The 21,565-nt window shown below is 40.7% G+C and overlaps 1 protein-coding gene across 1 annotated transcript in view; it reads right to left on the minus strand.

Annotated features, from left to right (window-relative positions):
- LOC138505061 (intestinal mucin-like protein) overlaps positions 1–21,565 on the minus strand; it is a 129,938-nt gene that overhangs the window by 98,114 nt on the left and 10,259 nt on the right. Inside the window, exons 4-6 of the mRNA XM_069625386.1 lie at positions 7,951–8,079; positions 4,072–4,170; positions 718–846 (exon numbers count right to left, since the gene is read on the minus strand). Of these exons, the coding sequence (XP_069481487.1) occupies positions 718–846; positions 4,072–4,170; positions 7,951–8,079 (357 nt within the window). The remainder of the gene's footprint in view (positions 1–717; positions 847–4,071; positions 4,171–7,950; positions 8,080–21,565) is intronic.

Below are 21,565 nucleotides of genomic sequence, written 5' to 3' on the forward strand. Positions count from 1 at the left end.
TAAACGCCTTGGTGTAGGTAGGTGGAGGTAGGTGTTAGGACTGTGAGAGAGGTCCTGGACTTTCGTTATTGGCTTGAACCCGGGCCAGGTCAGACGATCATGGCGGTCTAGTTCTCTTGGATGGCTTCTGGGTCCCAGCGGCACCGCCACAGGGAAAAATGGAGAAATGGCAAAGTTTAACTGATGTATTTTATGGTCTGAGATTAGAGATGACTTCCTAGTACATTGTTTAGGTTTTTAAATGGGTAGTGTGGGTATTTCGTGCTTTTCAATGCTGTATGAATTTGTAACAGTTTATGTTGCAAATAACATATGATGATGAAACATTAGGGGAAGTGGGGTTTCGAATGTACACGGGGGAGCTTCTGGGTGGTCAGTGGGGTGGAGAGAATGGTGTGCAGTGCACTCCAAAAGCTGACCCACAAATATTTACAGGCCAAAGAATCTTTGGTTCGGTAACCCACAAAAATGTATGAGCCAGTTTTGGGAATATTTGCCAGGTTTAAATATGACATCTTTGCTTTCAGAATCAGAGACGTGAGTTCCTCCCTTTCAGAACCTCAGGTTTGTTTACTGTTTCTTTTGGATTCAAACATGATACTCTATGACCTCCGAACACATATGTACAGCCTCCTGTGTTTTCAGAGGTACACTGTGCAGAAGCGAGACAAATATTATAAGTATTTCTAGTCAAAGAATAAAAGCTAATACGCATACCTGTTGGCAGATGTCAGGCACGAAGGGAGCACAAATTGTCTTCTCTTTCACCACTGTAAATGTTGTGCCAACTTTCTCACATCTGTATGAGGTACAGTTCAAACCAGGATCCTGCCAGATAGTTCCAGGCTGAAGTATAAAAAGAAGGTACTAAAAATTTGACATTTTACTCGTACCACATGCATATGGTATTCATAGCAGGATAACATAAGTGGAATAACTGGACGTAGCTGTTATCAACGCGCTTAAGCTAGGCGATGGACTCCACCACCTCCCCATTGCATCCCGTGTGACAGAGAGGCACCCAATAGTATACTTGCCTTCACGTCATACTATGAGAATCACTGATTATTATGTGAGCAGAATGCATCCTGTCCTTATTCTCCATGGCCATGCCATAGTAATCACCACCATTTAAAGTGTCATTGCTACTTCAGAAAATACTGTATGCCCCTTCTCATTGTTGATGAAGCATGTGATATTGAAAGCGTTTCCCAGAGTTGTACTGATTTATGGTAAAATGACCTGTCGAGAAAGACTGTGTTGCTTAGCACAGTTTAGGTATTTGGCATTTCTGCTCCCCCTAGAGGACAACGACGTCACAGCACTGGGTCTTACAGCCAGTCTAGTGGGGCCAGATTTTACTTAAAGCTGGGGTCAGACAACAGACATGGAAAAGGGACTGCATTCTGCTGAATCCCAAGGCACATGCCACATCAGAATCGCTCTGTCCCCAACTAATCATGTGATGGGTATATCTGAGTGTGCCCCCATTGCAGTGAGGTTGTGTGCATGTTTGCAGGATTTTGATGAGCACTATTGTATTGGTATTTTTGTAATTTTTTGTGCTTCAGTGAGACATAGGATTTTTTTATTGTGGTGCAGTAATTATGCTACAGTCTGATGATAGCGCACTGGGGACACAGGGTGCATTGGGGGGAGGATTGGGTGGAAGGGAGAGCGTGCACTGGAGTCCTTCCCCATACTCCCTCTTTCTAGCTATTTATTCTTCCCTCGTATATATTTCTTCTTCCTCTCCTACACTTTCCCCTCTCCTGTAATACTATGTATTCACCTCTGTTCCATGCTCTAATCCATCATATATTCTATCACTTGTATATGGTCCTTGCATCCACTGACATTTCATTTACTTGGCCTTTATCTCTACTATCATGTACTTTTCTTTTATTTCTAGGCAGTCTTCTATTCCATCATACATTTTTATTTTCGTTTGTTTCCCCTGTTCCCCTCCCCCGTTTTGATTCTTTTCTTGTAACTACGTAAGTTTGCTTGTATCAGCTCCACAGTGCCCTCGGGCTGCTGTGCGCTTTATAGATGTAACCCTTTCTCAATCCTCTCATACATTTCTCCAAATGATATTCCTTCTGTGTTGTTTACTAACGTGTTCTATTACTTCCATGCCCTCCTCTTCTGACACGAATGCTTCATGGTTCTACCTTATATTCTTTCATCTAGAAATACATGAATGCAGCCCTATACTGGAATGTGTGCCTTCCTTCTGCAAACTGATGGGCCTCTTATGTGCTAGACGCATGAATGAATCTGTTTCTTTTTCACTTTTCTAAAGTGGTTATACTGGGGATGAACACATTGGTGGAGCATGTGTGGCTACAATCAGCATATGATGTCAGCACTTGAATGTCTGGGCTGTACCTTCATCATCATATGAATTTGTATTTGGATTTCTCCATTTACAAATCAAATACAGTACACACAGTAAATAACCAAACATATTCCTTTACAATTTAAATGACCACAACACAATCCCGTTGGTTAAAAACCAACCAAACCTCCCATATTGCAAACGGCACAATAGGCACTTAAGGGGAGGGAGCAGGAAAGGGTGTTGAAAGTGAAGGAGAAATGGGAGGTGGACCTGGGACCCTCGATCTCGAATGAGGAGTGGGCTAGGGTTTGGGAGCTGGTAAGGAAGTCCTCGAGAAATGCGCGCTTCCAGTTGATTCAATGTAATATCCTGCATAGGGTATATATTACCCCAATGGCGCTTAAGGCAATGCATGGGGACCATTCGGGGGAAATGCCCCAGGTGTGGAATGGAGGAGGCGGGGTTCTGGCATGGGTCGCTTCTTACTGGTGTTGGCAAAACGCAGAATGGCGATTGCATGGAATTCCCCCCAGGGGCCGGCGATCCAGTTATGGAGGAAAGATGTGAGGAGATGGGGTTTGGCGGAGTTGACGGTGCTGCAGAACCTGGGGCGGAAGGGGATGCGGGAGAGGTAACGGTTCACTGGTCCCAACTGTTGAACGATCTGGCAAAAAATAATGACTTGCGTCCGCCGTGAACAATGGGTGCAGAGAAGGGGTTGTAATGAGAGGGGGAATTTGAAGATGGGGAGGACAGATGGATCCCCCCTGACCTTGCGGAACTATGAGTATCTGGTGCTCGGTTGCTGTGCCTGGGGAAGAAGACAAAGCGATGAATTATATGGGATGGAGAGTGGGAGGGGGAGCTAGAGGGAGGACAGGGGAACAGGGGTTGGGGTTTGATGTCGTGGGGAGGGGAGTTTGGGGAGGTGGGAAGGGAGGGTGTGTGAGCTGGGGAATGTTATATTAAAATGCCAAAAAAGTGTGTTTAAAAAAAATAAACATAGGTCAAGCAATACAACCAGACTAAAACCCTGAAGAAGCAGTCCCCATTTTCTATCGACATTGAGCTTGAAGTTTCAAAGCTGCAGTTATGTACTCATTGAGATCATAAATAAAGGTCAAATCCCCACAGTTGATTACAAAACACAAAGCTTTGTTAGATGTTTTCAGCTTATTACATTTAAAAAAAAGTAGGAGCAAGAGATGTCGAGCAGCTGGCTGGCGTGGGCAGATTAACAAAAAGTGCCTCAGATCTTCATTGTGACCAAGCTCATGCATACAGTTAGGTGAGCCTACTAACCATGCCAATCGTCTATTGAGTGGAGATAGATTTAAACAGATCAACAGCACCGTGGATTTACACGTAACCAGAGGAGGAAACTTTGAGAATCAGATCACCCAGTTTCAGCTGCAGTGGGATGTGTAGGGTGTGTGACCTAGGTGTGGCGTGTGACCCACCTTCCAACAGGAGAACAGTTCTTTGATAAGAACTTTTATGCAAAACCTTCATTTCACTGATTGTCAGACTACAGTGGGGATAGTACTAAGTATTCTGAAAAACCATGACTCTTATCTCAAAACCAGGATGTCTAAGTATTTCGTACTGAAGCCTTGCACATTGCAACCATAGTTACTCGCCACATCATTGACCTTAGTATGCACCTTGTATGTTTTTTTTATCATTAGGCTCAGTGTCAGCAGACTTCACGCTGATGAGGGAAATACCTGTTGAACTTGCAGGGTGCCACCCGCTTTCCTAATCACGCAGGATGTCTGGACGCAAGTGCCACAGCATTCACCATCCATCTTAACAAGCATGTTACCCTGTAGAGAGCAATGGGCAAAGAAGTACAGTCAGTTAGCCATCATAATCTATGGATCATTTTGTTCATACACATACAGGAGCTAAACCCGCAAACTACCAACATTGATGACTATAGCTGGCCTCATGTATCTTTCTATCCTTTGACATGTATTTAGCTGCTAGTTCAATTTTCGAACTTCCCCAAACCTGGTCTTGCCTTCACCTTTACCCCCTTGCCTCACCACTTTCTATCTCATCTTTGCTCTTAGACTAGGGGTTTGCAACATTTGGCTCTCCAGATGTTTTGGACTACATTTCCGATAAGCTCTATCCATCATAGCCAAAGGCGAGGGTTCATGGGACTTGTAATCAGAAGCATCTGGAGATCCACAGGTTGCAGACTGTTCCCTTATATCAGGGGTCTGCAATCTGTGGCCGCCCAGCTGTTTTGGACTAGCACTCCAGCTGCCTAGTCCTGAATGGAGTTGTAATGCATTCACCTGCCTGATATCAATGCCAAGCTACATCTACCCATAATGGAGGCCACTTGTTGCAAAGGAAATTGTGTTTTCAGGCCTGCAACATCTTCATATAAAAAGAACTCCATGATGATTTTGGGCGACTATGTTCCAATGCCCCTGAACCATTTCAAAAAGTGCAGTTTCAATCTTTCATAGGCTTGGGTAACGATTAATCAAAGTTTGTTCAAACATTTTCAGAAAAGGCTGAGCCTATGCAATTTTTGTCTGAATTCCTGATTGAAGGTTGAAGTTGAACACGTTCTAAAAAAACCTGTGTGAATCCCATTTACCACCCAAGCCACCCCTAGAACTCGATGATTAATGCTATTAGCACCCAACGGTCAACAGCCAGGGTGTTAATATTGTTTACCTTTGCTGGAAAAATGGCTGTGTGCATAAACGATGAGACGAATTCCCCCTTAAACAATCTACAGATGAAGATGATTTCCGGGTAAAGTAAAAGGAGGTAGTCCCTTTGCTATTTCCTTGCCCTGCAGATATGGGTGGGACACCACAGAGAACAATGGAGTGATAAACAAGGAAAGGTAAGGTAAGGGTGGCTTTTCAGAAGTAGGGAGTGAGGAGCAGTGGAATTTAATTTTCAGGTGCAGAAAATGGGCTTATACTTCCCAATTCAGATCATGTTCCAGACTTCGCGATTGACTGTCACATCTCCTATGGATGCTAAATTGTAGTATTTGTAAAGCACAACATTCACCATTTCCATGGCTTCTTTGTGCTGTCACAGAGATGAGGGGTTATTTTGTCAGGGATGGGATGCTCTCAGGGCATGTTCTCCAGGGGTGGTGGGGGGGGGGTACAGATGTGCTACATCCTACATTGCCAGAGCCACTATCGGGGCTAAGCTGGACTATTGCAATGTTCTGCTCCTAGGCACTTCATCAAAAAACATGAACAAGCTGCAAATCACACATAATAACGCCCTCAGAGCGGCACCAAGTATCCCAAGAAGAGAGCATATCTCCCAAGCCAGAAGAGACACCCATTGGCTCCCAATAAAAGGGTGGATTCTGTTCAAGACCCTCACCATCACACATAGATGCCTCTCGCAGTCTGCACCGAATTCACCAGGTATCCGGTAACAGACCCAAACGGGACCAATACTCACACCAGCCCTCAATCCCTGCCTTCAAAAGAGCCAAAGCCGGTGGGGCCAGTTTTGCGGTGTTACACACACAACCACTTCATCTCAGAAATTAAACTTCCTTCACTGTCTTCAGAAAAGCCCTGAAAACAAAGCTATTCAACTAGATTCTACTGTACTGTGTTCCACTGTAACCAAGGATTACACCAATATGATTATATTATGAACCATGTCTTGTGCTCCACTGTAACTAAGGAACACACCAGTATGTTCAATTCTTCAACCAAGTAATGTTTTTCCTTCCTTTGTACAAGTAAATCTTCTGTAACAGCGCCACGATGCCTCAGGGCCGCTGTGCGCTTTATAAATTCAAATAAATAAATAAATAAATCCTGACCCTTTAAGATTAAGACGTAAGTAAGCAGGGAAGCATTGGGTAGCACCAGGGCATTATTGAGCAACAAAACAGGTGAAACTAAACAGAACATTAATTGGCACATCTGTCAAAATCTGACAGCACAATGAGCAAAACTGAGCAACAAAGTAGCCATAGTTTGGGTCAAAGAAGGGTATATTAGAGCATCAGAAACAGCAAGTTTGAGCACTCTGACCTGGGAAAAGTAGGCTGCACAACCAGGAGATCAAAGCAATCTGTATAGCATACAGATGTGCACAGCTAATGCACTTGTGGAGTAGAAATGGCATATTTGAGCACTTAAACCAGCATATGTACAGTACAAATGGCATACCTGAGAAAAATATGTCTTATTTGGCCAGCACAGCAGCCTTAATTTAGCAACATATTAAGAATAATTGAGCAGCACGACCAGGGATTCTAGATAGCTTTTGGGGGTAACCATACTATATTTCCCTATCTTAAGCTGTTGTGGGCAAATGATTGATTGGGGAGTAGAACTGTAGTTCTCAATTCCAGCGGATTTATTTTTGGGTGAGAATATAAATATATATCCTATTGAAGCCAGTGTATGCATATATATAATAATTATTTTTGTATTGTCTTTTAATTGTAATCCACTATATTATTTTTAGCTAACAATTCCATGCAATGAATAACACATGTCCAAATGTTGGACTCTTGTAATGGTGAAGTGGCACCTGGGCAGTGCAGGTGGCATAAAGGGTCATTCTTTCCTTCGTATTTGTCTGATTTTAGGGCGCAAGGTCGTCAGGTACTCCGCTTATCTGGCACCATCAGTGCAACTATTATAATTGGACAGTGCAAAATGAATAATCAGGTAGCACCTGTTGCACAAATCAGATGCACACCTGACAACCACATTCCTGTACCGCCTGCTGCGCAAATTGATCTAATAGTCCAGACCACAGCATGGCACTTAGACCACTACCTTGATACCACTGGCAGTTCATTTGAATATATGCGAGGCACCCAGAGATCTAGGCATCACTGAGGCACATTATGACAGAAATGTTAATCTGATTTTGTTTTTTTCTGTCACAGAAACTGTATTGAACATATGGGTGGTTTTACAAAAATCGTTCACTGCTGCAAGTGCAAAAATTGCCACGTTGCATAACATATATTCACCCAATGCATATTTTTACACCACGGCACTAATTGCCTTAGACCTAGTCCTTTACCATGAGACAAAAATGCATTGGAAGAGCATTTCTTTGGACTAGGACAAGCTAAACCGACTTCTACCCCTGCAAGTTTCTTTAATGCCATGCCTAAAACTGATTGTTTATTTCACTGCACATGATTTATGATGGTCATTTCTTCTGCTGTATAATATGTAATTAGGCTCTACTTCTTGTACAGCATGAAAATATGCCTACCGGGCACCCCTTTCTTAAGGATACCCGTGTTTCTGATGAGTTGAACAACATATTTGTATCTGCAGAGGGGTGCTTCTTGTGGGCATTAGAGAGGAAGTATTATAATATGTGGAGGAAAAAAACTCAGTGTAATTATGTTTTGACTTGCATGTTATAAAAATGTCTTAGGTGAGAATCCCTTCAAACAACCCACCTGTTGCAACATGGTGCTGATTTCAAGATATATTCTAGGCTGGTTTTGGCTGCCAGTACACATCTTTTGGCATTCTGTGGGTGAAGAGCCTGGCTATCTGCAACCCAACCAGTCAGTTGCACGTTTCATAAGAGGCTGAAGCGACTGATCGCAGTGTACTCACCGGCTGGCAGCCCGTGTTGCAGCGGACGGGCTGACACGTTGGCACGTTCAAGAGGGTTGCAGGATCCTTCTTAGCAGAGCACACACACTGCTGACAAGAACCGTTGCTGGCAGGAACTGGCGAAAACAGCTGGGGGAGATAAATGGAAGTACACATTGAGATTTCAACAGAAGCGATGGGTTGATGAGACTGAAAGCATCTGCCCTGCTCGCAGGAGATGCGGTGAAGATCACCGGATGAAGTGGCACTTTCCCGGAAGTCTGTGCAAAAGAAGCTGGTGTCCCGAGGGTCAGAGGCAGTTTTTCTTTACACTTAATTTTGTCATGTGCAATGTGTGCAGACTTTTATATTAAGTATTCTTAACGCCCTGTAAAAACATATTTTTACAATAACAAACAAAAGACATTCATTCACCAAAAAATCATCATGGGACTGAAGGAACTGAGGGGGTTGAAAAACAACACAACTCCACAAATTCAGCAGTTATGGGTCCTAAAGCAAGCATAGCTTGGCCTCAGCTGTGCACTGCTCATCACTCCACACAGTGTGCTGTTACATGAAACATGAGCTCCTGAATATCAGTTCGTTTTGTTGTTGTGGCCCATCATTTTAGTATTAAAAGTAAGCATAACCAGTCTAGGGTACTATTGCTTTACCATAACTCGTGTATTCCTTGTATTGTGGGACTGTGGATATTTGCCTTTTATTTGTGTTACCATGTGTGAGTTGATGAGCAGTAGCATGGCACTGGCCAAGTAATTGCTCCTTTTGGAACACAAACTGGTACATTTTTTAGTGTTTTCAACTGCAACCATAGTATATGCCCAACTAAACATTTACAAACTAATTTTGAAAGCATTGTTGTATGCATGCCCGGGACCTCCACCGTTAGCAGCTATGCGCTGTAGGGACACCTGCATGCAATTTTAAACTTTCAGGTAAAAGTTTACTTTCCCAGTTTACATTCCGGCCTGTGAATAAGAAACCACTGCCTGCAAACTGCACTTTGCAGAGGAAGTTTACTAATGGATTCCTTTGAAATATACGTGATTTTGAGCAGGTGCAAACGCACAGGAATCCATTTGTTTTAGGCCTGCATGACAATCTCATACAGATGCGAAAGGAAGTGCTCGTGCAAGACGGAGTTCAGCAAAGTGGAGATTTCTGTTAAGACCTGTGGCGCTCCTCTGCCATCACGAAAATGGGCTGGAGTGTTAAAATGGAGGTGTAAAAGCATTGCGCCTCCTTGTCTGTCTCCATTTAAAGCATCACCCCATTTAAAAAGAGGCAGTCAATTTATATGCTTTGCATTAGAGAAGGCTAACCAAAACTGTACTTTTTAAACAATTTTTTTTGTTTTTAAATAATGTACATTAATATGTGTGATTTGGCAGTTTGAATGGACGTGGACTTTGGACTTGCCCAGGTACCTCCAACTTCTCCGTTGCCGCCTCCATGTGGTATGGCCCGAAGTAATGCATTTGGTCCTGCCTCCTTGGCCGTTTTGTCTGTGGCATCGCCTAAAACCATGTCCCGTGCACCTTATAGTCATTAATTATGTCGACTTAACATTGCCCGGGGCCATGGTCTAAATATTGTCACTTTATCTAGGTAAAGGCCTGAATCAAAGGCCCAATGTGTCCCCATGTCATGGCCTGTAGACATCCCATTTGACAGAGGACCTGACCGTGTGCCTTTGCCCATTCCTTGGCTATTCCCAGAGCCCCAATGTGGATCGTGCAGAGTGGCAATGTATCTAGGTTATGCTTGTCAGCCCGATATCTTGGGCTCCACCAGGCCACATGATGCGGCCACTAGGCATGTCTTCGGCACATGGCCAGTGGCCACTTTTCCTGGAGTATCTCTTTCTAACATACCCTGGGCAACACAAAATCACACATTGTGGTGAATATGTGTGACCTAGTGCCAAACCCAATGATCTCAACATTTTATTTTATTTATTTAGAACGGTGTTCTGAGAGGACTAAGAACAGTACAAAATTAAGGCATGCACAATCCAAGCAGGTAGCAAGGAAAATGTAAGAGCGTTGAGTAGAAAAAACTCGGATTTCAGGAGAGACTGTACTATACAGAGTGCAGGTGTAGATGTAACTGACAGTTGAAGAACATTCGAGTATTATGGGCAATACATTTAAAGCGCACCCACAATCTGAAAATGTTTACACACTGTGCAAAGAAATCAAACTCGTTTGTGAGAAGAAAAAGAGCCATCGGAGGGAGGTGGGCACGGGAGAGATATGAGTGGCAGGGGGAATGTGAAAGAGAAGATTATAGAAGGGTGAAAGATTGATTTTGGGGTCGGGTGTATAACGTAGTAGGGGAGACTTAAAAGAAGAGAGCAACCGTAGTCTAAGCTACAAATGCCAAATTCTTTTAGTGTTGTGGAATTACAGTTAGAAAAGGTAAGGATTTTGCAAATATTAAAAAGTTGGATGTTACAAGTGTCGGCAGCAGAGGGTATGTAAGTGAGAGCAGAATCAAACAGAACGCCACGATTTCAAGAAGAAAAGGCAAGAAGGTGGAAATTGAATGAAGATATGGAACAGAGTGTTGAAGGTATCTGCAGAAATGATTGAATACAAAAACACCTAATTAGAAATGACCACATTTTTTTGGTCGAATTCGTTATGGATTTTTGTTCATTTTTATTAAAAATAGATGGGGGGTGGTGTAAGGGGATAGGTTAAGGTAGGGGAAGTGGGAGGGTGCAGGAGGTCTGCCCCTGCATTATTAAACAAATTACTTCGATCAAAAACAATTCAGTCATTTTTCAGTAGGTAATTTCTTTCGATCATTTCACGGTAATCCATCGTTGACTGGAGGCACGAAAAATACAGTACTATCTTAAGATAAATATGAAGGCAGTGGGTGAGCCTGCAGTGCAAAACAGCTAGACGTCAGATAGTGTATTGAAGGTCATTGATGAAAGAAGGAAAATAAGTGAATACCTGTGAGTCATTAGTATATATGTGGCATGAAAGACCATAGCAGGGTTTAATAGATGAAAGGGGAGGCTCTATGATGAGAGCAGTAAACCACCAAGGATAGAACATTGATGGACACTGAAAAGAAGAGGTGGAGGAGAAGAAGACTTGCCTGCCCAGGATACTAATAAAGAATAGGAAAACACATAGGCGGAGATCTGAGACATAGGCAAGACAGATATATTGATTTAAGGCAAAATAGAGGAGAGTAAAGAAAAGTGAACCAGGTCAAAGGTATCAACGGTAAAATAAATATAGACGGAAGAGAGTTTAAAGTTTTGAGCAGTGGAGAAAAAGTTGATAACATGAGAAAGAGTGGTTTCTGTACAGTAGTAAGAGCAAATCCCAGCTTGAAGAGGCAGGAGGGCATTTGAATTAAGTTAGTGGGTGGTGGAGCTACACCACTACCTTCAAGAGTTTAAAAAAAGAGTGAAGAAGGAAAAGGACAGAAATTAGCATGGGAAGAGGGATCTGTGGAGGGTTTCATAAGAATAGGTTTCACAGTGACTTGTTTAAAAGAGATTTGACAGGCACCATCTTGGAAGGAGGAGTTAACAGGGGAGGTCACATGGGACATCAGTAGAGTTTAGACAGAGGGGATATAAGAAAAGCTGGAGGGGCTAAATATGCCGTGTCGGGATTAGGATGAAGAAAATTAGGTTGTTGTTCAGATTAAGCTAGTAGAGATAGGGAACATTAATAACAGGTAGGGAGACACGTAGGAGGGCTAAGTACATCCCCAGACGGGCTGCAGCAGGTAAGAGAAGAGTGTATTTTATCAATTTTAAAGGTGAAAAAAGGAGTCGAAGGCTGAGAGAACAGGCTAAATTGAAGGTTTGAGGGCACAGTAGAGAGAAGTTAGTTAAGAAGAGTCAAGTCATCAACAATGAAGAACAAAGTATGTAACCTGTGGTTGTTAATGGTGGTATTAACTGAAATACATGGAATCCTTATTCTGTAACAAAATGTAATGATAATTTAGTGTCCCACAACGACATTATTCAGCTTTGCCCTGTAAGGCGTGCAGCCTAGATGAGTATTCTAACATCGTACTAAAAAACGGCTTGGTAATCCCAAATACAATAATTCAAGAAAACCTAAAATGATTTCTGGCCATAAAAATACCTGTGACTCAATACTTCAAAATAAAAAAAGGAGTAGAGGAGACACTTAAGAGACATTAAATGTCTGTCGACTCCCTTATGTTTAAAACACCATAGGTTGGTTAACAGTAGTATAAAAACTGGGTCAAAGCATACAAGAGACAATTTGTCCAAAATGTCTCATAAAATATTCTGCGTTCATTGACTTCAAAGAACCTGACAACATTTTTCTCATTAATAAATCAAGAATACATCACACAGTCTGCTCTTCGGTGTAACCCAATTGATGAGCAGCTTTCCAATTCACAAACCACATAGTCCTCCAGCAAAGAAGTATAAGTTAGATATAGATCTAGCAAATTCACAATGGATGGTCAACCTATCCAGGCAGATTATATCTGAAATCATGCTCAAAAGTAAACCTAGCTGCGTCCCAGGCCCAGATGGCCTTTCCAACCTCATCTTCAAGGGAAATTCTGAAAACCAGATGAACATTTTAATGAAGCTTTATGACCTAATCTTAAAAACTAGTACTACTCCTTCCCCATGGAAATAATCTCACATTTTCCCAATCTTTAAAAAGGGCAACCTTTAAACCATCATCCCATAGCATTGTTGGACATAACAAGTAAAACAAAATCTTCAATAATCCTACAATAACTAGAACAGTGGTCTCAGAATTCAGACCATATATATATATATCATCCAATCAGGATTTAGGAAATGTCTGGAGATGATACTCAATGGCATAATTCTTAACATACTACAAATAAAAATCTTTGATATCTCCGTAACCAATTATTTTTACCTTCATTGACTTAACCAGTGGCTTTCATAGAGTCAACAGATCCCTTGTGTGGGTAAAACTTAATAAATCGGGCTGCCCATCTTCCATTCATAGCACGTTGGAATACATACACTCCAACAAAACAATCCAAGTTAGGTTAACACTGATGGGAGATGTGTTCAGACCAATTTTAGCTTTTACGGGATCATTCCAGGGGTGTGTTAGGCTTCCCTCTCTTTTTAATGTATTCATTTATGAACTGAATTAAATCTTTTTGGACATGAGATCATTTCCTCCTCATCTGTGTTCAATAACAGTGAATTACCTGGCCTATCATCATGATCCGGTCTCATGTGAGAGACTCCTATATGACTCCAATGATCCCTTGATGCTGCATATGACTATGTGCAGAAGAATGACTTAGAAATAAATATAGCAAAATACAAAATTCTAGTTTTTCTTGCACATAAAAATCGAAAGTTTAGGACATTTTTGGCAATTTGAATTGAGAAAGTCTGGAAATGTTGAAGTCTTTTATCTATTGAAACCAGATATGTGACTATACAAAGATATAAAAGACTAAAGACCAAGACCTTGGCACAGGCTGTTACAACAAGTAAAGATCACGTAAAATGTGGAGTTTCTCTATTCTCCCAGTGATTAGAATTAAAAATAAAGTGGTCCTGTGTATCACAAATGGTGCGGAACATTTAGACCCCTCATCACTAGCGATTTGGGCCACTCTGGAAGGAGTATTTTGGAGATATGTGATGAAACATTCAAAAGGTGTCCCCTCATTTATAATACATTATGAATTGGGACTATCATCTATCACCATTAGAGATGTTTGTGTAATGGAAACTGCTCTGCTTATATAGAAAAACTGTGTTTCTACCATCACCCTAATTATTTAAAGAGCTTTCAGAACTTGTGTACCTGAACAAGATCCTAGAATTAAAGAACATCCTTCTTTTTTGTAACAATCTCTTGCTAGAATTTCCCCTGGACCCTCTTTTTGCTTGTTTGTTAGAAGCAAAAATTAAAGCATTACTCAATGATTGGTGTAAGTATATACTTTTATCGACATATGAGTCTTTCTGAATGCCCCCTAAACTCACTGCCACCTTATTTAGTAACATTTCCTACCTATTATTAAGGACATCAATTTATGAGACTGTTTGAACTTGTTTCCTACACTTGAGCTAGTTGGTGCAAGATAGCACATTACTTGTGGAGAAAGATACTGTAGGCTCTGTAAACAAGTTTCTAGTTTACAAACTCTAGAACACTTTATAATTGATGACAATATATTGGATGTGTTAAGAGTAAAAAAATGTATAACCTTTGAACATGATGATGTTTTTATAAACTCTAAAGAATGTTGCTAGAGAATTTTAAATGGCAATGAAATGCCCCTGATGTTCGTCAGTAATTCTTTTTAAATGTTCTTCCATGAGTAATCTTATTTATGGATTAATTCATATTTTTGTTGTGATACAGTTCTACAGAACTTTACACAATCCTTACATAACATTATATCAATTAAACATAATATATATACAGAAATTGAGATGAACAAATTCCATGATAAAACATCATTAAAATGAATATTAATCCAAAGATTATAAAAGAAAAGGAAAACACACATACATAATCACACATTAATACAGTTAAAATTCATAATTTAGAAATGATTACTAATCATTTCATACCTGCACACTTCCAAACGCTACAAAGTGCAGAGCTCTAAATGTGGAATCCAAGCAATAAAACCAAAATTCCTCACTTTTAATTGAATCATATGAATGTACAAAATTATCAGAATTTACCATATAAAGCTCACCTATCTTTGAACATTTAGTAAAAACATGACTTTGGGTTTCAAAAATGTGTTTCATCTTATAAATCTGGCAATACCTTCTATCAGTTGCAATACAGTACTTTGAGGTGGCAATACTAAGAAGAGATAACTGCCTAATGTGGAAGAGTACCAAAAAGTGTTGCAACTTAATTGATGGGCAAATCAACAAATATTTTTGTGGGGACATACATATATGCTGTATTTCCATTATATCCTTATAATCCTTCAGCCCCCTTAAGTGGGTGCAATTCATATACCAGTCACATTTAATTATCTTATTCTTCCAGACTCTAAGTACTACAGACAAGTCAAGGTCCCTAGGCGGGATGGGAACCAACCTACCTGATCAAACAATCTAGAACAAACATAATCTAAGATAAGAGTCTGCTCCCAGTGCACTCATTTTTCTCGATAATGGGCTGCTTCAAATTTAATACAGGACATACAGGTTCTCTGCTCGCTTTAATGAACAGTGAGCCTTTTTTCAATAGCAACAAGCTTTGCAATGAGAGCAACCCTAATTCAAGACTGAACATTTTGATGGTAACACTCACTTTGAGTGCAAATATTCTGCGCCAAATGTTACCCTCAAGGATCCTTAGCCAATTCAAATTAGTAACAGCTTGTAGACCATAGAGTACTGCTGGCAGAAGCATTGCATATTCAATTGTATGATTCCATCCAGAGAGTAACCAGCAGACTGTCTAGCAAATGTATCAATTAGGACTGATAGCTGTGCTCTGTAGTTCCGCCATTAATGATGGATAACCCCTTACAGCATCAATAGTGAATCCCAAATAGGTATATTTCTCCACATACTTCAATCTTTGACCATAGAGAAAAAAGGAAGTGGGTTATACTTCGAACTAAAATGCATCACCTTTGTTTTATTAAGGTGAATACTAAGTTTGTTCTCAAGAGAATATTCCGCCAATGCCTCAAGAGAGTGAGTGAGCACTCCACAAGTATGATTAAAGATAAAATCATCGGCATAAGCTAAAGAAACAATATGCCTCTGATTATTACGTGTTGGGCAGTTCAACACCCTCCTCAAAGTAGACCCTAAGTCTGAGGGATACAGATTGACAAGCAGGGGGCAACACACATCTCTGTTTAACCCCATGCCACATAACTATTGGGGCAGTGAAGGACCCCCTGCCATACAATCTAATTTGTAGGCTAGTGTCTAAATGGAGCATATGGGTTAGACTAAGTAGGCCCCCAGAAAGCCCAATCTCTGCATATTTTACCATGACAGCCTTTGATTCAATGAGTCAAAGCCTGCCCATAAGCCCACTAAAACCGCAGATAGCACAGTGTTACCCTTCAACTTGGCTCTACCAACTAAATGATTGACGGTCAACATATTATAGGTTGTCGACAATCGCTTCCTAAACCCAATGTGAGAATCGTCAATCACCCCATTCGCTGTTGGCCACCTCTCAAGTTCTTTCAGTAGGATCGAGGCAAATCATTTCCCAGTCACGTCCAACATAGACAAAAGTCTATAGTTGGACGGACATAAGCGGTCACTCTTTTTGAATCCACAAGATAAAGGGATCATATTTTCCGTACAACCTTTTTCAGGGAGCAGTTCAATAAAAGAGGGAATTCAAAGAGTTTGCCCTTTTCTCATGTGCATGCTACCTGGTTTGACACTGATTGCAGGATACAGAAGGGCTTCCTGAACAACACAATCAGCGGGAAACCTCTGGCAGACCAAATACACAAGTTGAAAAGTGTTAATAAGTGTTTATAAGAAATGTATTAAAAACAAAAGGCAAGATTATATAGAGACTAAGTGGCACTTGCTAGCAACATCGGTCTCTAATAATGATCACAAATTATTTTGGAAACTGTTGGAGAAAGGTAGTGTTTTGGGTCAAAATCTGACAGAGGGGCAATCTACAGTGATACTTGGATGTCTCATTTTCAAGGGACTTTCTTTGACATGTCTTGAAGCGACCCCAAACGTTGAGTGGCGACTTTAACCTAGAAACGTTTTCACAAGAAGAACTCTCAGTGGTGATTGGTCAAATGAAACGCAGCAAAGCCGCGGGCCCAGATGGACTGACCTCGCACATTTGTTGATGTTTCCCAGATTGGTGGGTGCTGGTTTTAGGCAGGTTATTTGATACTGTGTCAGAGGGTGCTGAGGTGCCAGCCCCCTGGAGGTACGGGATAAGTGGCCCGATTTTTAAAAAGGTGTGATTGACATCCCAAACTGCTCTGAACCTAATTCTCTATGGGACATTTCCCTAAAGATCTACTTGAAATGTATTTTATCCTGGCAAGAGGATTTGGCTGCAGATAAAAACATTTTTCAATAATTCCTGGAAACTTTCAGACAGAGTTTTTTGACCATTGATCAATGCTTTGTCTTGAGTTTAAACATTAGTAAATCCTGCAAGGTCAGGGGGGCACCCTGAATGCGGCCTTCCTGGACCATGAAAAAGCTTTTGGATCAATCGACAGGGTGGCTCTCTGGTACAAATTGGACAGAATGTGGGTCCCAGTAGGGTTGTTGAAATGGATTCAGGTCTGTTACAGGGATACCAAGGCAGCAGTCCGGTGTTCAAGACTAGGGTGAAGTACCCCTTTTTTAACACCAAAAACGGGACAAAACAAGGTTGCCGACTAGCCCACTTGCTGTCCACACTGTTTATGGCTGATTTTGACACAGGCAAATCTAGTGGTAAAATCCTCTGTCCCAAACTGGGGAGGTTGGAGTACAGCACATTATTGTATGCGGATGATACCATGCTATTGGGTCTTACTCCAAGCTCCCTCAAATTGGTTTTGATATATGCTAATAGATTCTTTGAGAATAGCAGACTTCAATTAAATAAAAAGAAATAACAAATCATGATTTTTGTCAAGCAACCCTAACCTTCTAGCTGGAATATAAATGGGGAACAACTGGAAGAAGTAGATACATATATATTTATAGGCCTATTGTTCTCTCGACCCAGTAGCTGGAATAGCCACATAAAATGTCAGAAAGAGACGCCTTAAACTTAAGGGGCCTATTGCGATTTTACCATCTGTATGGGGCCTGGAAACTGGATAAATGTCTGGAGGTCTATAAACTGAAGATAGCGTCACATATGCTGTATAGAAGCAAAGTCTGGGGCCACCAGGACTATAAATGAGAATGTTCAGGACTATTTTCTGAGACAGCTGCTTGGGGTGCCGCCTAGTTGTCCAAGTGGTGGATTGAGGGTAGAGTTGGAACTTCAGCGTATTAACTTTTTAGTACAATCCTCCTATCATATTGGGCAAGGCTCAAATTGGGGTTTTCTGTTAATGCTAGCATGGTTGCTAGATTTCTAGGGTTGGAGGCTTCGGTGAGTGTACTGAAACATCAGCCTCTGGCAGGAGTTCCAGTCTGAATAAGGGGAATACCTTGGCACATTATAGCAAGCTAAGGCAAATATTATTTTCTGGTCAAAGGGAAAGGCTCTAGATTCAGAGGTGACAAACTCTAAATCCTTTTCGTCATTGGCCTGGTATTCTGATTTGAAAATGTTTAAGTTGGGCCCAGACCATGTTACTAAAATAAACTCACCAGCAGGTAGAAGGCTGCTGATCTTGGCATGTGTAAATGCATTGCCTCTGTCTGAAAGGATGAGCTGGATGAAGGGTTCTGGTAAATGTGGCTGTACGACAGGGTTCAATGAAGATCTGGTTAATTTTCTTCTCATCTGTCCACACTTTCATGATTTGTGTAAGGAATGGTTAAAACCACATTTTAGGAGCAAGAAAATTAGGGTTATTAAGGAAGCAATGTCTATTGTCTTAAATTCAGAGTACACTTCTTTTTGTATGATTTGGTTGAATTTTTAAAAAGAGCGTTAGACCTGATATTGCATATTTTGCACAACGCGGGCGAATGGATTTATGTTTTTACCTGCCTTGAAGTTGATCAGACTGTCTGTTTTAAACATTTATGCTTGGGGCTGTAGGATTTTAAATTGGGTTTATGATGTTGTATTTATCTTGATGTTGAATTTATCTTGTTGATCTGCTCATGTGTTTTTGTGTATTGTTAATGGAGAAGCCTGAAATCAAATTTTGATTGATTGATTAAAAGTTGCCCAATTTAAAGGATCAGTTTTTAGTATAACATTTGCCAATCCATTGGTGCCAGGTGCCCTAGAAGTATTCAGGTTTTTTATAAGGGAGAATATATTTTCCTCGTCAAACGAGATAAGCATAGTTGACAAATTCATGTCACTGTAGTAAATATCCCCATAAGTAATGATAACAATATCAAATTGCTCTGAAACAAACTCTTTCCAGACAGTCTAATTAATGGGATTTACAACGTTATCTCCCCTGGGATTTTTAGCTGTCCCTAACAATCTCCAAATAGATCTAGAGTCTCCATTGGAAAGCATACAGATCATATATTCACAAATAACGTTCTTCTTGGAAAACATCCACCATCGTACCCAATTGCAATAGCGATTCTTAATCTGTCTCAATTAGACCCATTTCAGGATAACTTCAAGGTCATTAAGTATTATGTGTCTCACATTTGGACACATACTTCTTTTCTCATCCCTGATTTTGCAATCAAAAGGCTTGCCCAAATTAACAGCATGTGAGGTTACATATATAGCTTTCTGAGGATTGAATCTAAGCGTAGGTCTGGTTATCCATTCTTCAATCTCATTACAAGTAATAGTAAATAATACACCAAACTGTAGATTTCCAAACCGGGCTATATATGACTTGATCTCAGCTATATTTGTATGCATCAATTAGATTATTACAGGAAGCATTTCCAATCGCGACCCAACAAGAGCACGACATGCCATTGAACAATGTTCACAGATTGAGAGAGCTATCGTTGCATGATAGCTGTTCTGATTGTGACTAACTTTCATATTTTTGACCCTAGAAGCTAGACGTAAGGTAGAGAACCTACTCCCACAACTCCAAGCATATTCACCTGGGTTGCCTCCCTTCATTCTCCCATTTACCATTATTAGATCCCAGTCCATCATACACTCTGACCACACTCGACCTTGAAATGAGTTTTGTGTTGCTTCATCACACTGTTTACCATCAGGTTGCCCACCAGACTTGCAAGAGATCTATCAGAAGAACTGACCTTAAAATCCCCATCACTAATATCATGTCAGTATTATGTCAGTATCAGTGTTCCATGCCGTGATTGTTTCACATATTTTTTCATAATTTCATATGTGAAATGACTCCCCGGGGGTCCCAGATGTTGATCGACAGCAACGTTTGAGATTAACCCCCAAATTTAAACATACCTCAATCGACAAAACATTAGGAGATTCCTTCCCATAACTTATTACGGTGGAAAGGATGGTATATTTAAACGCTATCAACAGGTCGCCACTAGGCCACCCAATCAGACCCTGTCTAGCACATTTTTGGTGGATCACTTATCAATCCAAATGAATAATAGATGTGGACCAGGTCTCTTGTAGTAGTAGGATGTAATTTCTACCAAGGATATCCAAGGACTCACCCAGGATCAGCCAATGTGAGCTTCCACAGGTATTCCTTGATACTATATCATAGCTTCATGTTCTCATCAGTTTAGAAGGGAGAAGACTTGAGAACAGATTCTAGACCTTCTCGACTACTTCAGAATTAACATTTAAGCAATTAACCTTATCAACAGTTGTACTCTTGCATGGCAACATAGGTAATTTAGGGGCCAACATATCAGATCTTGAGGAATGTGAAAAAGAAGAATCCAAGTCATAACCTAATTTCAGAAAATTGTGCAAATGAGCCCTACAAGTTTTACAGTATAAGGCCTACAACAATGTATTCCAGATATAATCTCTTTTACTCACAATACAAAGAGTCTGTGAAACTGAAGTCACTAGAATCAAAAATTCTCAAAAGAGAAATTAGATGAAAAATCTTTAAAAGGTCAGATTGATTTATTCTCTTGTCATTCTTTTCTGGAAAGAGGCTCTGTTAGTGAAGGATTTACAGTCAAATATCACCAAGGGATCCTTATCGTTATGATAAGTCTCCACTAATAAGGGTACATTCTTTCTATTCTTCGTGTACAGAAATTGAAATTCGATCAATGGAAACTAAGCTATCACTGACATTGTCTCCTGACTGTTCCAATAGCACAGACAGTTCAATTACCCCAGGCTCCTTAGATTGAGACCCTTTCACTAACCAACTAGTGAACAGTCCAAAAGATTTTACTTGCCTTTCCTTACAACACTTAGCTCTCTGTTCCCTTTTATTGTGAGTTTATCTTGAGCCATAGGGAATGAGGGGATATCAGATCCAGCAACACTGGGCAATGACCTTGTCTTATTTCCTTGAGATATAGTGGCCAAAAGCTTTCTTTTCTGATACTGTTTCCAACAAAGATGTATGCCAGAGGTATCACTCAGCCCTGACACCTTCAGGCCTTCAATAAGCCTTCAATAATAAGCGGGCCCACCTATACCTCCACCTGGGCAACTTCTTCAGCTGAATCCCGGGTAGGTTGATTAACATCAATGTGCTCACTAGTCACAATTTCAGATTTCTCACTCAGTACTCAGTTTTGGTCATCTGTCTTCTGCTCTCTCCTATTCAAAGCATCACCAGTCACGTTCAAAACCTTATAAGTCCTACCACAAAACTTCAAAATAAGTTTGACAACAAATTGAAGTGTAAATGGAGAATTCTGAATATCCTCCACATCAAGCTGTTCCGGAGCAGATTGAACAGAAACATGATCAGTGAAAATTAAGTTAGGAGGGGCAGGTAAGTGTGGCGATTGCAACAGGGTCATTTTTTTGGTATTTCCTCGAGATACACTTCCAATGATGTTAATCTGCCACTGCTACTACTTCTTTTT

The sequence above is a fragment of the Ambystoma mexicanum genome, chromosome 11 (assembly GCF_040938575.1).
Source record: "Ambystoma mexicanum isolate Mex_15411 chromosome 11, UKY_AmexF1_1, whole genome shotgun sequence".
NCBI classification, from domain to species: Eukaryota; Metazoa; Chordata; class Amphibia; order Caudata; family Ambystomatidae; genus Ambystoma; species Ambystoma mexicanum.